Source organism: Sinocyclocheilus rhinocerous, unplaced genomic scaffold (genome assembly GCF_001515625.1).
Source record: "Sinocyclocheilus rhinocerous isolate Xijiao unplaced genomic scaffold, SAMN03320098_v1.1 scaffold795, whole genome shotgun sequence".
In the NCBI taxonomy this organism is placed as follows: domain Eukaryota; kingdom Metazoa; phylum Chordata; class Actinopteri; order Cypriniformes; family Cyprinidae; genus Sinocyclocheilus; species Sinocyclocheilus rhinocerous.
The window spans coordinates 873,924-893,040 of NW_015630361.1; the positions used below are offsets into that span (position 1 = coordinate 873,924).

At 35.6% G+C, this 19,117-nt stretch overlaps 1 protein-coding gene across 1 annotated transcript in view; it reads right to left on the bottom strand.

Annotated features, from left to right (window-relative positions):
- The window catches only part of cdh22 (cadherin 22), a 152,446-nt gene that overhangs the window by 42,362 nt on the left and 90,967 nt on the right, over positions 1 to 19,117 (bottom strand). Inside the window, exons 7-9 of the mRNA XM_016552644.1 lie at positions 18,500 to 18,756; positions 12,765 to 12,901; positions 2,981 to 3,102 (exon numbers count right to left, since the gene is read on the bottom strand). Of these exons, the coding sequence (XP_016408130.1) occupies positions 2,981 to 3,102; positions 12,765 to 12,901; positions 18,500 to 18,756 (516 nt within the window). The remainder of the gene's footprint in view (positions 1 to 2,980; positions 3,103 to 12,764; positions 12,902 to 18,499; positions 18,757 to 19,117) is intronic.

Here is a 19,117-nt window from a genome sequence, read left to right on the forward strand (position 1 = left end):
AAAAAACACTGGTACACTACTGTTACATTTGTTAAAAAAAAGGTATTGCTCTTATACTAAACATCTTGCACTTGTAAGTCCTTTCTAGTGTTTTTGGAAAATGTGGTGTGTATATACAATGCTGGACATTGAAGATAAATTTAAACATTTAAACTAGTAACCCTTGATATTCTGAAATGTTTCATGCTATTTAAACTACTATTTAAATTATATTAATAAATAACTATTTAAAAGACAGTTTTAGTATTTACAATATTAGTAAAAGTTTAACGTTTCTCCTAAAATAAAACTGAAGACATCTTTTGACAAAGCTGATATCGCAATGAGACATATAAGAGAATCACCCTTTAGTATCCTGAGCGTAGAGTAGGCTCTGTCAGAGCCATAGCCTTGTGGGCAGCACATTGACGTGAAGCACAACTGCACCTCAGACAACATGGGTTTGAATCCCAGCTAAAGGTATTTTCCTGCTCCGCACAGAGTCGGCACAGCTGAAAGTGTTAAAGGATATTTTTCTCACTCTAGATAAAGGAGATGCTGTGATTTTAGTGCTGTTGGATCTCAGCGCAGCATTTGACATGATTGACCATAATATCCTTATATCTCGTCTGGAACACACAGTAGGTTTAAAAGACACAGTCTTGAAACGGTTTAAATCCTTTGTCAGTGATAGATATTTTTCAGTCAGTTATGGAAATTCGACTTCCACCAAAAAACGCCTTTTGTGGGGTGTGCCACAAGGGTCTATTTTATCTCCCACTCTTTTTTCTTTGTATTTGCTCCCGCTGGGTAGCATTTTTAGAAAGCATGGAGTATCATTCCATTGTTTCGCCGATGACACTCAACTGTATTTACCACTAAGGCACCCAACAAAATCTTTGGATTCTCTTTTAGCTTGCCTAAACGATGTTAAAAACTGGATGGTGAATTTTTTTTTTATGTTAAACGAGGACAAAACATAGGTCATTGTATTTGTCCAGTCTAATGACTCTGCCAAGGTCCTTTTAGATTCGAGCGGGTTGGCACCGTACTGTAAAATGTCGGTACGAAATTTAGGTTTCATAATCAATGATAAATTAAATTAATTAATCAATTCGGTGGTGTGGGCCTGCTTTTATAATCTGCGTCTTTTAGCAAAAACTAAACCTTTCTTATCAAATGTAGACCTTGAAAGAGTCATTCATACTTTTGTTTTATCATGTCTTGATTTTTGTAAATCTTTATATGGTGGCATCTCCACCGCATCTCTGGCACGCCTGCAATCTGTGCAAAATGCGGCGGCGAGGCTCTTAAAGAGGGTCAAGAAATCTGAGTCCATTACTCCACTTTTAGCTAATTTGCGGTGGCTCCCCGTTCATTTTAGAATCAAATATAAGATTTTAATGTTTGTATATAAAGCTTTAAATAATAAGGCCCCCATGTACCTTACTAATCTGTTGATCCCTTATAATCCCCGTAGAGCACTGCTGTCAGAAAACCAAAAACTACTTACAATTCCAAGGACAAACCGCCTTCCAAAAGGCGATCGTGCTTTTGCAGTTTTGGGACCGAGATTATGGAATAGGTTGCCTTTATCTATTAGATCTGCTACGTCCTTATCAGTATTCAGGAACCTGCTGAAAGCTCACTTAGTTCTGGCAGCCTACAACAGCCAAACTTGTATGGGGTAAATGTGGTGTCTATGATGTTTGATTTGTTAATATGTGTATCTTTTATTATTGTCTGTTTGCTGCTTTTGTACTGATACTATGTAAAGCACTTGGGTCCAACCTCGGTTGTTTTTAGTAGTGCTATATAAATAACCAAACCAAACCAAACCATCTATGCATTTATTTTATATTTTATTTTATTTTATTTTATTTTATTTTATTTTATTTTATTTTATTTTATTTTATTTTATTTTATTATTTTATTTTATTTTATTTTTCCAAATATTGGCAAGCTTTTTTGTGTGCCGTGCCAGTTCACTCGGTTTGGAGCAGAGCTTGTGATTTTTATCTCCTCAAAAATGCACTTTTTGTGCATAGACCACAGAAGACCGTTGGTCAGGTGGGTCTGAAACAGCATGAGTGGGTAAATAAAAGATGAAAGGAGTCTCATTTTTGGGCTGAACATGTATTCTTCCATTCCACGAGTAAACACAAGCGAAGATCTGCAACAAGTTGCTACAAAAGCGCTGCAGGTGAGTTTGCTTCACCGCTGCCGTTTTTTCGCGACTAGAGTTTATAAATTGCCTTTGGGACGAAATGTCAGATGGATCATTCTTTCCAATTGAAAAAGGTCCAAAGCAGGAGCAAAGCAATAATGAAACTATTCTGACAAAAACGGGAAAGCGATTGGCTCGGTCCTAAATCTGACATACACTGATTGTTCTGCCGGACTCCAGCGCTTCGGTCCGGGTTCGGAGGTCATGCGAGGTCACGGCGCTGTATCTCTCAGACCGGTCGCTTTTTAGGATGAGGCCAAATGGGAAGGAGAGACTGGTGAGTTGAGCCAAACTACATTAGCCCAGCGGGATCAGACATATTGATATTGAGCTTGGGAAAAACAAATCTTGTTAGGCGTTGTAAACTGGCGTCAAAGCGAATCAGGGAGGCCACGCTGAGTGCGGCAGTCCCACAATGCAATTAGAATCTGACCACTTCATCACGCCGCACACCTGATGTTCCCGCGATATATATATTGATAGATATTTGCAGCGAGCGCAGCTGTCTGAGAGGAGCCGGCTGATGTCAGATCACATATGCTTTTCATGGAAATGACAACGTTTTCCTCGCAGGTCCGTATCGCGGCTGACAGCTTTATCAACACGACCAAGTCAGTGTCTCCTGACCGCAGATATCCTATCAAATCGGCAGTAGTGATGATTTGTGTGCGGAACAACGGATCTGCTTTCAGACGCAGATGCGATCGTATCGAGGCGTGTCTGGTGAGCGTGAGTTCTGATTAGTTTGATGTGAGTTCTCAGGCTTTATCTCACCTGGCCAGGTTTGGCGTCCTCGCAGATCGAAGCCTCGTAAGGAGTGGCGAGTTCGGGAGGGTTGTCGTTCACGTCCAGGATGCGGATGCTCACCGCCGTCTGAGACGCCATGGACTGGTTATCTGAGGAGAGGCAGATACAACCATCATCAGTGCCATCGCAACTGGACTGGAAGTTATTAGCAGAACTAAATGTTCGTAAAAGTCAAAATATCACATTCGTTTGTGTGAGTCGACCGGTGTGACGCGAGCACGGGTTCAGTTTCTAGGAAACAAACGCTTACAGTCTGAATTCACTACACCGTAAATAACTTCAGATTAAAAGCATCTGACAAATGCATAAACTTACTGTAATTACACTCATTATAAAACACTGAAAACAATACTAGATTTTATATGATAATACTATAGGAAGAGAAAAAAACGAATAAATAAAAACACTGAAAAATGCTATTGCTAACAAGTGGTGTGTCTTGTCAAAATTAAAAGAAAGAATAGAGAAGTTATTTTTTATAATGATACTATTATACATGATATAGAAAACAACAACAACAACAAAATAAACACAGAGAAAAACAAATGTTCCTAACAAGTTTGTTTAGTTTAACAAACTTCATAAATATACTACATATTATCTAATGTAGGAAGAAAAACAAACAAACAAAATAAATAAATAAATACTGAAAAAATCATATTTGTAACACGTTTCTTTGTCTTGTTTTATAATTATGCTATAATTATAATCTAATGCAGGGAAAAACAAATAGACAAAATAAACACAAACAAACAAGATAGATAGATAGATAGATAGATAGATAGATAGATAGTTATACAAGAAACTTTCAACTTAAAAAATATTCATAACTTATGCAGTTTTTTTCTTTCAGTAAATATATCAAAATATCTATTAAAACAAGAAACATTAAAGAACACCATTCTTAACGAAGACAAACAAGACTATACACAGACAAATTTAGTGATAAGAGCTCACCGTTTGGAACTGACATAATGACATAAAAACAATGACATAAAAACAGAAAAATGGATTCAATATTGGGCTGCAATATCATTTTGATCATGGCCTTATTATGCTTCACTAACATGGAAATATTATTGGAAAATGTGTACATAATTAGTTCCATTTAAGTTCATATAAGTAAAATTATCTAGTAATTCAAAAAGCTCTCATGTTGGAGGCGACTGATCCCGAGCTCATTTCTATGCTTCATTATTTCATTAGAAATGTTTTAATTTTCATAAGAGATGCTTCTCAGCACCACTGCAGGCCACCGAGTGGGCCACCATTTTAATTGTAATGAGACATAATTACCCTTTCCTAATTAACACAGTGTTGCTGTTATGCTTGTGTTTATTTACGGGGATGTACAGTAGTCCACGCATGTTATGTTATGTGATGTAGCATATGTAAATTAGCACTGCCTAATTTAAATATGCAGTTTCATTGTCTTGTTTGACTATGCATTATAAAACACAAACATATCTGTAAACCGAATACAGTTTTGGAAAACCAGATTCATCCCAAAATCAAAAGAAAGATAATTTATTCTATAAATAAAATATCATATATAATATCGAACGTAGAAAAAAATAAAATAAAATAAAATAAAATAAAATAAATAAAATAAAAAGTATTCATTGTGGCATTATTTACTGCTGTGTTGGGGGAAAAAAACAATTAAAAATCAAGTATTTTTAAGCTGAAACTAAACTCATAATACATTTTGAATAGAGAAAAGATGAAAAAAATCAATGCTCAAAAAATATAAAAAGACAAACAAACAAAACAAATATTGCAAAGTATTAATCATGGCAGTGTTTATATATTGCCTGATACTGTTCTGATTTAATAATAAAAAAATAATAATCAATAATTTAAAAATAAGTATTCTAAAACAAATCCTGGTCTTAAAAGCTGAAATTGAATGCTAAATGAATTTTGAACGGAGAAAAGCTATATCATATTAAAAATCTGAGATTAATTGCTGAAAAATCATTTAAATGGCAAAGTATTCATCATGATGTTATTTATTATATTGCCTGATACTGTGCTGATTTAAAAAAAAAAAAAAGTGTCACTTTATTGTAAACATTTTTGCTTTTGATTTTGGGGAATATTGCACAAGTTTTCACGAGATTCACCCAAACAAACCAAGAGCAGAATAAGAACACAAAGCTCTGATCAAGTGCAACAATGCATAAGGAACAGATTTCAAGTGTATTATTCCTCTAAAGCCAGCAATACTTTCTCCGTGCTTATATAGAGCAGACATCAGAGCTATATTTAACTAGCGATGTGCGTCTGCGATATGAAGAGAAGGGATTTGAGCAGATTACAGGATGCAGGGCTTCTGTTAGCGGCACAGCAGATGTTGGACGGCCACATATCTTCATGACATATTACCAGTCAGGCACTATATTAGAAAATCTGCTCCTCAATCCTGTTTGAAAGCATGTCGCAGAGCACGGCACGCGACTTACACAGAAATCAAGTCTCATGGGGTTTGGCAGTACGCTAAATCCAAAAGGACAGGAGGGTGATTATGAACTGCTATCTCAACGATCGTTGTCTCAAACATGTGGATAACACGGCAATAAACACTTATTGTTAGTAACGGCAAATCATAAATGACAACACAATAATAGATTCTTTATATCAGATTCTGATTTCCTGATGGTTAGAGAGTCGGACTCGTAACCTAAGGGTTGCGGGTTCGAGTCTCGTACCGGCAGGGATTGTAGGTGGGGGGAGTGAATGTACAGCGCTCTCTCCCACCTTCAATACCACGACTGAGGTGCCCTTGAGCAAGGCACCGAACCCCCAACTGCTCCCCGGGCGCCGCAGCAAAAAAAATGGCTGCCCACTGCTCCGGGTGTGTGTTCACGGTGTGTGTGTGTTCACTACTGTGTGTGTGCACTTTGGATGGGTTAAATGCAGAGCACTAATTCCAAGTATGGGTCACCATACTTGGCCACATGTCACGTCACTTTCAAAAGAATGAAGATGCGCAATATGACAACTTTTTTTTTTTTTTTGCTGGTTTAGCTAATTGCTGTGTCAATGCACCACTGTGTTAATTAACTTGGAGGTCACAGCATATATGTCTAAATATAATAGATAAAATATTACGCTGAATGAAAACTTTGCATCAAAAATGTAAATAAAATAATGAAATAAAATAAAATAAAATAGCAAAATATTTATTGTGATATATCAAGGTATATTGCCTGATTTAAATGAAAATAAATAAATAAATAAAAAATAAATAAAAATAAATAAATAAATACAATATTTATTGTGGTAATATTTAATATTTTGTGCTGATTTAAATAAAAATTTAAATTACAAATAAAATAAAATACATTATTTTACTTTTTATTCATTTATTTTGTAAGTAAAAATATAATAAAGAAATACTGGCCAGTAAAATGTATTTATGTCCTTACAAGTCACTGGCATTTGACATTTATTTTGGTAATGTGGAGGTCACTGCATATATGTCTAACTGATAAAATATGAAACTGAACGCACCCTCTTAGTCTTTCATAATAGCTAGTTTAATATAATATTTTGAAATTACAGAGCTGGCACTTTGTAAACCAGTTTCTCTACACATTGTGAGAAAACATATTTAAAGAAAGTTTAAACGATCTTGCATGATTCATATCCAGTCAAATGTTTGTCTCATAAAAACAGAAGAAAATAAAGAAAAGAACGTTCAGATTGCCTTTGGTGCATTTCTGACTCATAAGAGCTCCAGCGGGAGTTACGCGCAGCAGACGAAACCTTCCCTGCGTGATGCTTGGCACTGAATTAGTAGAACTGACAGAGACTGCAGACCTATGGCCTAAATATTAAATTAAACTCGTCTTGTTTTATCAGCTCTCCCGGTTGCACTAACCGTGCCTAATGAGCTTCAAATGTTGTGCAAATTGACAAAACAATATCTCTGTCCTCAACCCACGCCTGAAGACATAAGAGACGTCCAAGAGCAACAATTTGGCATGAAAGCAATAAGTGAATTTCTAGTCTGGATGAGCTTGACTCATTTAAAATAGTGTATAAAGGGCTAAATTGAACTTTGATAGTAAAAGCACTGCTGCTTTATTTTCACTGCGTCACGGCCTCTCGGACAGACCATGTCAGATGCTATAAACGTCTGTGAACTCGGGTCATCGCTGCAGATGAAATGTGTGAATCATGTTGCTGAACTTCATCTGTCTCCTCGAGAATAAAACAACCCTGGCCAGTACAGTCTCTTTCTCTCCTTCTAAGAACTGTATTCATTAAAACTGAATGCACTGTATTTGGAAAATGGAACAGCAACATGTCATTATTGAAAAATCTAATCAAATTACAAAAAAATGCATGAATGAATGAATTAATAAATAAATAAATAAATTAATTTGTTATTAGTAATATAATTACAAGATAGATCATATCTGATGAACTTCAATAATTCTAAAAACACCAACATTTTCTTAAAATTTCCAATAAAAAGATTCATAAAAAAGTAATTCTTAATAAAAATCAATTATTTGAGAAGCAAACATGCAGAGGATATTAAGACGTGTTTTTGGAAAACATATCTTGAATTAAGATAATTTTTCTTTCTAATATTATAAAGTTGGAAAAACAGTATAATAATTCTAATGGTATTATTATTACTATAAATAAACAGTTGATTCAACAAATTTGTTTTTAGTAATATATTTGCAGTTAAAAAGATAAAACACCGACTGATGAACTACCAAAATAATAATAATAAAAAAAAACATTTTCTTAATTAAGTTATCCATTAAAAAGATACATCCTTCAAATTAAAATCTATTTAGAGAAGCAAAATTGCATGAGATATTAAGACGTGTTTTCAGAGAATATATCTTTAATTAATTAGGAATTAAAGGAATTAAATTAATTAATTAGGAATTAATTAAATTCCTTCTTATAACCCTAATATCATGAAGTTACAGAGTATTAACAGTAACAGTATTAGCAGTATTAATAATTAGAGTATATCTCTTAAGAGTATATATATATATATATATATATATATATATATACACTATTTGAAAAGCAAAATTGCATGAGATGTGTGTGTTTTCAGACAATATATCTTGAATTAAGTTCAAGATATGATTAAAAGATATGATTAAAAATGTTTATAAATATATATATATATATATATATACACTATTTGAAAAGCAAAATTGCATGAGATGTGTGTGTTTTCAGACAATATATCTTGAATTAAGTTCAAGATATGATTAAAAGATATGATTAAAAATGTTTCCCTGCTGGATTTTTTTCTTCTTCTTCTTCTTTTTTTTTTAAAATCATACATCACTAAATTTATATTTATAATTAAAGCTTCATGCTTAATTCAATTCACCAATATGATGAGAAAATACATTTAATTTTGTCCTTGATGTCAAAGACTGCTCATCAGATCAAACTTTCTGGTATTTTAGAGGTCAATTACTGCACGAACGCATTCAAATTAAAAAAAAATACAAATAAATCGAAATGCTGCTATTTGATGCCCAATGCAAAAGCCACTTGAGAAGCTGAACTCGACCAGCGGTGAAATCCACTGGAGCTCCTCCGGTCGTGCTTACTGTGCTTTGGCCTTTTCATTAAAAATGAAAGCAAGGAGGTTGGCCGTGATTACAGAAATGTCATTTTTTGTTACATATAAACCCTTCTGTATTTCTAATGGCCGGAAAGAGCAAATTTTAGAGCAGGAGCCTCGAAACGGCTCAAAATCCAGAGAGAGCGCAGTGCAGTTATTTTTCACTCTCCACACCAAATGTCCTTTCTGTCGAGATAAAGACACAACTGTGTTCTTAGTATCTCTTTACCCTAAGGGCAAGACATGATGGTTTTTCCTCTATTTATCACCTGAAAAAGACGAAGCGAGTAAGCGAGAGAGAGAGAGCCTGTCTGCAGTTTGATATCATACAGCCTATCAAATGCACAAAAAATTATATGTCACTCTTCTTCAGCAGATAGGATTCTGCGGCGAGCCGACGGCCTGCCAGACTTTCTGACAGTAAACTCCAGTCTGGAAGCATCGTGCCAAGACTTCACAAAGAAGCCGAGCTGATAACTCCTTTTGGACAGCAAAGAAAATTTCATTTCCTCAAGTCGACTTTTAGCGCTGGAGCGCGGTACGATCGGCAGACGTTTGCCACGCCTGCTTTATTAGGACTAAACCCACAGCCTTGAAAAGATTGAAACTGTATTTATTCCCAGCCAACTGAGGCATACTGAACTGCGTGCATGACCAGATTTCCCAGATTTTGTCTGAAATATCATATTTACTAATATCGCCAGCAATGGCGTGTGAAACGCTCGCCGCACATCGATCTGCAAACGTAACTCTTCGATGAACACTCATTACGCTCTTGAGTGGAGTGTGAAATTTTAAAATACGAATGTACGAGGGAATTATGAAAAGCATTTCCAAACTGGCCAGTCGACGCCTCATTGCCCAGCGACTCCAGATCCCATGTATTCTGCAGTGAACGAGCACAGGCTGGGAATTCTGATGAAGCCGTTGACTTTGCTAAAGCTACTTCTTCTTTTTCTGCAAAAAAGGACTTTATCTTGCAGCAAAACCCTGGTATTTATGTCTGAGATTGAGATTGAACTGCTTTCTCTCAACAAATTTCGACTAAAACCCAAGATGTGATGCAACTCTTAGAAAGAGCGATCACATGTCTTGAGAAAAACAAATTGTTTAAGACTCCAGAATTGGGATCTGAATGTTAAAGCGTGAGGGTTAAAGGGGTTACGAAATGGAGAAACAAAATGTTCTTGACACATTTTAGAGGTTTGCTGCAAGTTTCAGAATTCAAAACCAACTCCCAAGTTTAAAATATGAATTATTACTTTCTATTTTCCCGAAAAACCTGGATTTGAAATCAGGATGAATGTGACTTCACAATTTCTTCTTGACACGCTCCGTAACATTCATCATCGTTGGGTGTAATCAAGGCAAATATGTTGCAACTTTATAAACTAACCTTGAGGAACATCAAATCTGAAACTTCATTTGATGAGCTGTGATCGGTGTAACGTGTTTACGTACAGATGTGCTTTAATACAGAGTTCTGACATGAAACTCTAATGGTGCAGTCTGATAGGTCTAACTCAATCTGACGTAATGACATCATCACATGGCACAGCTGATTGGTTCTCTCCTGTATTGGTAGCCAATGAGCTCGCTGCTCAACATTCAAATATATGATTAGAGCTTGCCGTAGCAGTTGCAGCTTGCATCAGAAAACCCTCCACCTTCCCCAGCTCCACCTGTATAGATCTGCTACGAGGTGATTCATGTATGCCAGGGGGTTATTTCCTGTATGTTATATTTGCAGCAGCAATATTCTTACATGCTCACAGCAGCATGTTGTGGATGTATTGGCAGTAGCAAGTCTGCAGCAGCAGCAGCAGCGTAGCGGATCTATTCCGCCAAGGCCAAATACATTAACACTGTCATGTACATTACCATGCCAATCCCTCCAAGAGTTGTCATGACAGAACTGCCGTTTATGCATAAGTGAATCAAGCCAGTGACTAAACCATCAACTTCAAAGATCAACCAGCTGTTCTCTATACTGTGGTTATTTTATATACAGAAAGCAATCAAAAATCAGTCTCTTTATAATCGCTGGAACAGCAGGAGTTTATCAGTGATTTGATTTCTGCATTTTCACAGAATTTTGTATCAGTGACAGTTTACACTGCTCAACAAGTCTCTGCATTATTTACATTGTGTTTTCACTGTGTTAGTTATGACGGTAGTATTCGATCATTGCATCGCGTGTCAGTAGATATGACTGCATTCAGCTATTGCAGCACTGCAACCTTTCATGCAATGGGATTCTATCTAAATATAATGCTATAATCAACACTTTTCACAATTAGTTCATATTAGTGGCTTTAGTTTTCGAGACATGTAATGCTCATTTTATATGCAAAGATGTTAGCCAATCACAGCAGTGGGCGTTTACATTGAACTCTCAGCACACATGCCCCTTCCAACAGAGCCTTCAAATCAGAGGGCTAAAAATGACCATTTACATCTAAAATATGAGCGTTTTGATAAGTGCACCTCAGGAAACATTATAAAATCATTTAAAAATGCATTTCATGACTCCTTTAATGTTCAGAAAAGATGCACAGGTTGCATTACTAGATGAGAAAAGATGATATATGCTCGAAGACATATGCATTGACCCCAAAATGTATTTGGAACCGCATAAATGCATGAATGTTGTAGCATTATGTTAACTTGCTTAGGTTTTGTTTTTTAATGCAATGACATTCAGACATTTTTAGGTGTCAATATACTTGAAAAGCATTGCACAGTTTCTTAACCCTCATGTTGGAGAGGATTTTCTTTTTCCCCAGAAATGCTAGTTAATAGCACTTGACTAAAACATACCAATTTTGCTCACACAGGCTATAACAACTTCCCTCAAAAACTGGATAATTTCAGTACTTTTTGGGGATTTTTCTGTTATACCTGTGGGGTTCCCAGTCAAAAATGACTGGCCTACAAAAAAAAAAAAAAGCTTAAAAAAAATTTAAATTATTATTACTAAATATTGATCTTTTTTATCAACTTGTTTTCTTTGTTAGCACACACTGTAAAAAAGGACCGTGAATTTAACGGTAAAAGACTGTAAAAATGCTACAGTAAAAACCTGTTAAATGGTTAACGGTAAATTCCCCTACTACATACGGTGAAAAACTGTATTGGAGGGGTAATATTAGGCAATATTAGGGTTGTGTGTTACACCTAATGATGTTAAATTAATGTTTATTGCATTATTTCAGTTTAATGTGTGTTACCATGATGGTGTTTAGCGTTTGTGTGAATGACACTGTGCACCTTCTATATATGTTATTATTTAAAAGCTGCTTGTGATGGGCTTTGGTTCATCATGTGACTTTCTCATCACCACCTGCATTTGGTGGTTATCAGTGTATTACAAAGGTACAAAACAGATTTCAGTACTTCAATAGGTTGGTATATTTACATTATATCAGTTAATGAAATTACGGTATTTAACTGTAAATTTAAGTTAAAACCGTAAAACCTAAAACGTTGCTACCGTATTTTTTACGGTAAAATTCCGGCAACCACAGCTGCTGTTTTTTTACCGTAAAATTTTTTTTTACAGTGCAGGTTTTACATTTCTTGATCATATGCCTCATTGATCTGAGCTTATGCACTTCAGTTTTAGAGTGAATACTGCAAAAAAGTTTTCCATAAATAATGTTTTTTTTTTTCACTCAAAAACTGCGATGCATGAGCTCAGATCAACAAGGCCTATGATGAAGAAATACAAGACCTGTGCTATTTGAAAGAAAACAAGTTGATAAAAAGATTTAATCCAATATTTGATAATGAGATTTTTAAGCAATTTTGACCAAATTAACACCACATTAGCTAAAGGACTTTCAGCACAGAACAAGGGTTAAACTGATTTCTGCATCAATCTGTCATGCAAAAACAATGTAAATCACTGGGGTTATTTGTTATTTCGTGTTTTAAAGAAACACAGTAACTGCCTTAGCTTCATTATCTCAGCATTAACACACATAATACTTCAGCAAACACCATATTAAACTGAAAACCATCCCTCTGTTTTGACGTTAAGGGAATTAAGTCTCTAATTCAGTTGCACAGAATTTGGGCCACTTGACTGAAACTCATTTGCGATTGATGGAGTGCAGTAAAGCGGGTTTGTACCTGCTTCCACCGCGGTAACCGTGATGTTGTGCCAGCCGGCAGTTTCCCGGTCCAGGATCTTTCCCAGAGTGATAGCACCTGTTACAGGATCGATGTTAAAGATCTGCTCCTGGTCTGTGCTCCGGTCTATAGAGAACCTGGGAATAAAGCACAAATAAGGGTTTAAAGAGGCAGAAAAATCTGATTTATGTCATCCACTCGAAAACTGTCATTTTACTTTTTAATGCCCTTTCCCAGAAAATAGTGGAGTGGGATGGTCAAGCACTAAAAAGCACATAAAAATGAACAGACCCAAATTTAAACTGAAAATCTATACTTACTAATAGATAGATAGACAGATAGATAGACAGACAGACAGACAGACAGACAGACAGACAGACAGATAGATAGATAGATAGATAGATAGATAGATAAGGCTTATGCTTTGTGAACACACAAACTTAATCAACAATACAAATGTCTTTGAGTTTATGATCGTCATAATTTAATTGTGTTAACTTCTAGTCACGAATTGTGAGGACAAACTGGAGTCAGTACTTCAATTGCCCTCTCCAAACAAATGATTAATATTTCATAAGGTGCTTTGATAAAGCAAAATATATTTTCATCCCATGTGGAATACAAACACCACTGACAGAGAGATGAGGCGACAAAACTCAATGAGGGTTTTGTAATTTTCCCCTCTGACTCGTCATACTCGCTTCCTTTTTTAGGACCCTTGCGGGTTTAATGTCAGCTTCTGCAGGTTTAGACTTTATATGGAATACAAATTCATATGAATTAATTCACTTCTTATTTTACCTTGTGCTTATTACTCTGTGCCAATAGGTTGAGGCGGCGCTTTGGAAAAAGTTAAACTGCCCAAGGGAGACGGAATAAAAGAAGCTATTAAAGTCGAGGTGCAGAAGATCCTGAATTTGGGCCGTGGACAAGATTTCTCAACTACATTATTCTTATTGGCTTTTAATTGTCATGGAAGCACAAGTCCAGTGTGTGTTGATTTAAAAAAGGCCTTGAGTTCTTCAACTTCTGCATGTATTAATGTACAGCTGCATTCAAAAACGTTCTTCATGAACAAATAAACAAAAACAAATACTTCCACTGGAACAAAAACTGAAATATTATTTGGTCTGCTGTTTCTGCCATCGTGGGAATAACTCGTCTGGTTGCTTAGAAAACTAGCAGCACAACTCTGCCCTTAAAATCAATTTCACCCAAACACTTGTAAAGTTTAAGAAAAGTAAAAATTCGATCTACACTGCAAAGACTGATTTTCTTGCACAGCATTTTCGACTTGTTTTACAGTACAAATATCTAAACATTCTTAAGTCAAGATACAGATACAAAGATTATTTTGCTTCTTTACTTGAGAAAATTAAAGGATTGGCAACATTTGCTGGAAATGTCCATATCCTCAGGCCATCCAAGTAAATAAACTGTTGTTGGTAATCCACACCACTGTAGTCCATCAGTTAACAGCCAAAATAAACAAATCCATCATTAAGACATTTTCCATAATCCATAATAATGCTTCCTCCAGTGAAAAAGTCAACTGTTGTCTGTCACATCAAAATCCAGCCAAATATTTGTTTAGAGCTAATTTGGACTGTTTTGGCTTGTAAACGGTGCTTGATCTGTGCAGATTTCTCTCTTGATTCAGACCAGACCACTTTTTCACAGGAGGAAGTGTTATTATGGATTATGGACTTGGATTTTAGCTGGAAGCAACAGTTTGAAGTTAAAAAAAATGTCTTAATGATGGATTTGTTTATTTTGGCTTCTAAAGGTGTTAACTGATGGACTGGAGTGGTGTGCATTGCTTGTGGATTATTGTGATGTTTTTATCAGCTGTTTGGACTCTCATTCTGACGGCACCCATTCACTGCAGAGCATCCATTGCTGAGCAAGTGATGGAATGCTACATTTCTCCAAATCTGATGAAGAAACAAACTCATCTACATCTTGGATGGCCCGAGGGTGAGCAAATTTTCATTTTTGGGTGAACTACTCCTTAAAGTGAGCTTATACTCAAAACAAGAAAAATCTGCTAATGGGATAAGAAAAATAAACTTTATTCAAAGGGAAACTGAGTTTTCTTACCCCATCGACAGATATTCATTAATGTTTTAAGCATTAGTTAAGTCCCTTTTCAATCCATTAAGTCCCTTAATGGATTGAACAAAAAAAATGTTGCTTCTCAAGTAAATGTATCTTGATTCAAGAATGCTTAGCTGTTTTACTGAAAAAACAAGACAAAACACTTTTTATAAAGTCATTTCTTGCAGTGTCTAAAGAAAAAAAAATAGAGATTTAAATGTAGCACAGGTATCAATGTCTCTCTTGGAGCTCATAAAAAGCCACCGCTGAAGGAAAACAAACAAATATTTCCTGTCCAAATAGCAGGAGTGTGTTTTTCCAGCAGGTATAGTGCTCTCCGAGGGCTTCATCCGCCCGCTGTCCCGCTGGTATTGGGTGGTACGGGTGCGGGAGAGAGTGATGGGGCTCTGGGCAAAGCCCATGTTTGCTATCAGAGTCCAATGGAGATGATTAAAGTGGTACCAATGGGCATGGGCTCCACGCCACACGCCGACGTGTGCCAGCCAACCAACAGAGTTTCCTGCCACTGTGCTGTGCTTTATAACACCTGGAGCACTTTAAGCGCAGCCTCATGCATTTTTAATGGAGGTAATTTGCAAAGGCTACGTGTATGTGTGAGAGAGAGACTATACGGCCAGCCAAAGCCTTTTACTTCCCTTGTGCGTCACCTTTGAGCTGCGTCAATGAGTAAATCATATTTCTGTGCGCTGATGACTCTGGAGAATAAAAAGCTCTATCAGGAAGTCGAATTGCGTGACCGAAATGCAGGGCGGGTGTCTTTGATAATGGCCAGGGTTCGCTACACAATTCAGACAACGCAGCCGCGGACCACCTGCAGTCCATTCACTGACTGTCTGATGTACGTTATACACAAAAATAGAAATTAATCTAAGAAACTCTAATTTGATTGACTCACAAAGGGGTCATTATCAGTCCGACTGGAAACAAATTAGCATTGCCAAAGATTAACAGGTTAGTGTCATCAAATATTGAAAAGCAGGTCTTAATTTATGACGTAACAAGACGGATCCAGCAACTCCGGAATTGGATCTGACATCTGTTTTAGTGGATATATCACCTCTACAGCCTCTGAAAGAAAATTATTCCATGACCTGTACATTTAAAACAATGTGGTTATTGTTAACTAAAACTTAAAAAATGGATAAAATAAAATAAAATATTAGGTGAAAAATGTAATGTAATTTCTAAAAATTTAGAAATTAATTATTAAATTTAAAAAAGTTTCCTTGGCAAATAAAAAAAAAAAAGAAATATATATGAAAAAATACTAAAAATTACAAAAGCACACAATTACTACAAATAAAACTGAAAATATAAATATAAAAGCAAATTAAAAATGTGTGTAGTATTAATAAATTATTAAAACATTTATAAAATTATATAATTAAAACAACACTGAAAAAAACAGCAACAACAATAAATATATAGTAATATATAAATATATTTATATTATAATTTTATAGCAAGTTACAGTTGTAGTTTATAGCTATAGTAATTATAATTGTGGCAATATAAATGTAAAACAAAAGCAGTGATGCTGTTTTTGTTGTTGTTTATCCTATGTTAATTCTATGTCACATCTTTTCAAATCAGAAAATTTATGAAAATCTATTTTCACCTTACTATGCACCTTACTATGAATAATTGGAAAAAAAAATTTAATTAGTTGCTAAATCAATGCTATAAGTAAATAGGCATGTGAGGCTATAAGTTTCACATAAACATGACAATGTGAAATTACGAGAAAAAAAAAAGCATTTAATGCAGTTTAAAATGCTTAACATTTGAAATTTAGAAGGACAATTAAAAACATGATGATGTGATGAATGATCAAAGCAAGCAAATAAATAAATAAAAACTTACAATTGTCTGATATCTGAAAAAGCTGATAAACCTGCTAAACCTGCCCTTTAAAGGCATGTAAAAACAAACTGTGCTCGATCACTTAACACGTCAGTCACGCTGTCTCTTCCCGCATAAGCGTGCGGTTCCTGGCCAGAATGAGCCGCAGTGTGAACCAGACTTTATGCCTGAAGTCACAGGTCTGGACACGCAAGACTACACAGCAGCAGACAGAAAGTTTTTGCGATCGAGCAGACATTTGACATGCTTCCCAAGGCCTGGAGGTGAAGAGGCTTTTCTGGACGGCACGCATGTGTCTGTGTGTGTGTTTGTAAAGAAGGATGGCAGGTTGATAACTGTGCGTGCCAAGATGCCCATAGCGTAATGGGAAAAGCCTTCGGCCAGCACATTCCAAGAGCCACACTTTGTTACGCTTCTGTGACTCCATATATCTCCAGTAATAGGCTCCTCAAAGGAGGAAATTGATCCTTGTCTAAACTAAGAAGAAGTGGACTGTGGCCAGGGTGTGAACACACACACAAATGCACAAATACACACATAAACAAACTGTTTTGCCTTTTCACTTTATCTCATTGAGGCTCACAGTCACTGAAGCTGTGCATTGTGATAAAATAGCTGATAAAGCACCGTCGCTGCCAAGCGTAATGATGTATTTAAATTCAAAACCCCTGTAAGATCTATAGCTGCAGAGTTGTGCAACAAAGTTTTGCTCATGCAACAATTTTTCTAGAAATGTCTGGGCATATTACTACTAAATATTTCAGGCCTAAAGTTCTGCAGTCTTTCTTTAACGTGATTTATACACAACTCATTCAAATGGGTTGATTTTCTGCTCAAGAAACATTTCTTATTATTACGATGATGAAAACTGTTGTGTTGCTTAATATCGTATAAATGCCTTTACTGACACTTTTGATCAATGTAATGCATCCTTGCTGAATAAAAGGATTTCTTTCTTTCTTTCTTTCTTTAAAAAATCTAATAAAAATGACAGAAACATGACAAAATTCTTTAAAATAATACCAACATTTTAAATGAAAAAAAAAATTACTAAATTATAATAGCTATACATTCTTTAAACGTATATATAAAAAAACAGTAATTAGTATGTTTCTTTCTTTCAGAAAATATCACAATAATAGCTATACATTATATGAAAGTATATAAATAATAGTAATAAATTAACAGTAATTAGTATTTTTTTTTTTTAAATAAACAAATAAATTACATAAGCACAACACAAAATACTAAAACTTCTACTAAAAAAGAAAAAAAAGAAAAGAAAAAGTAATTAAAATGTTGCCAATATTCATATGCAGTGTGAAACAAATTAAGTATTGCTGTTTTTATTTATTTAGTTAGTTAGTTAGTTAGTTAGTTGTTGGTTGGTTAGTTAATATCATGTTAAGTCCATCATATCTTATTATACAGACACACAAACATGTTGGACACAGAAAATCTAAGAACATATTTTACTGTAAACTCTATTTTTGTGTAAATAAAAATAAAATAAAATAACAAAACAAAACTCTGACCTCAACAGTAGCGTATATTATACTAAAGCATTTTAAAACATGCAAAATGCCACTAAATATACAAGTAGGAAATGTTCCTGAAACAACCCCATCACAGCGCTGACCTTACAGGCAACATAAAAACAGCATTCACTACCCATTTTGAAAATGAAATCTTACCCTAAATGATCCTACTTGTGTAAATTGAGTTGTACGGTTTATTTATGGGTTGTACTGTACCTGATGGGGACATTATCCATATCCGGGTCTTTGGCAGTCACAATCCCGACCAGCGCACCCAAGCGAGCGTCTTCCTGAACCTCCATGATGGTGCCGGTGGGAGGGATGAAGATGGGAGGCTCGTCCACATCCGACACACTGACCCGCACGATGGTTTGATCCCGGAAAGAGCCCAGATCCACGAAACGAGGGTCCACGTGTTTGTTCACAGCCTCCACGACCACATTATGAGTGCGCTTGTTCTCAAAGTCTAGAGGCTGAAATGAAAGAGACATTTAGAAACTATAAAGACTACAATACACACATTCCAAGGCTCTAAATGATTTTAGTGTAATTGTACAAATATCCAGCTTCCGCTGGCGCTTCACATGTCTCTTTGCTGTCAAATCTTCACTGATTTTGATCAAGTAATCGTCAGAATAACTGCAGTCATATCTCCAGATGAACTCTTGCTGGACTGAAGCAGCTCAACTTTACTTGATTCTCCATCAATCATGTTTTAGAGTCTCAAATCTGATCCTCAGGATCTTTTGAGGAGCGTTTGTTTCCAGAAGCTTTACTTTCACTGTTCCTCGGCGGAGGAATGATCTTCACAAGCCTCCAGAACATCTCACATCT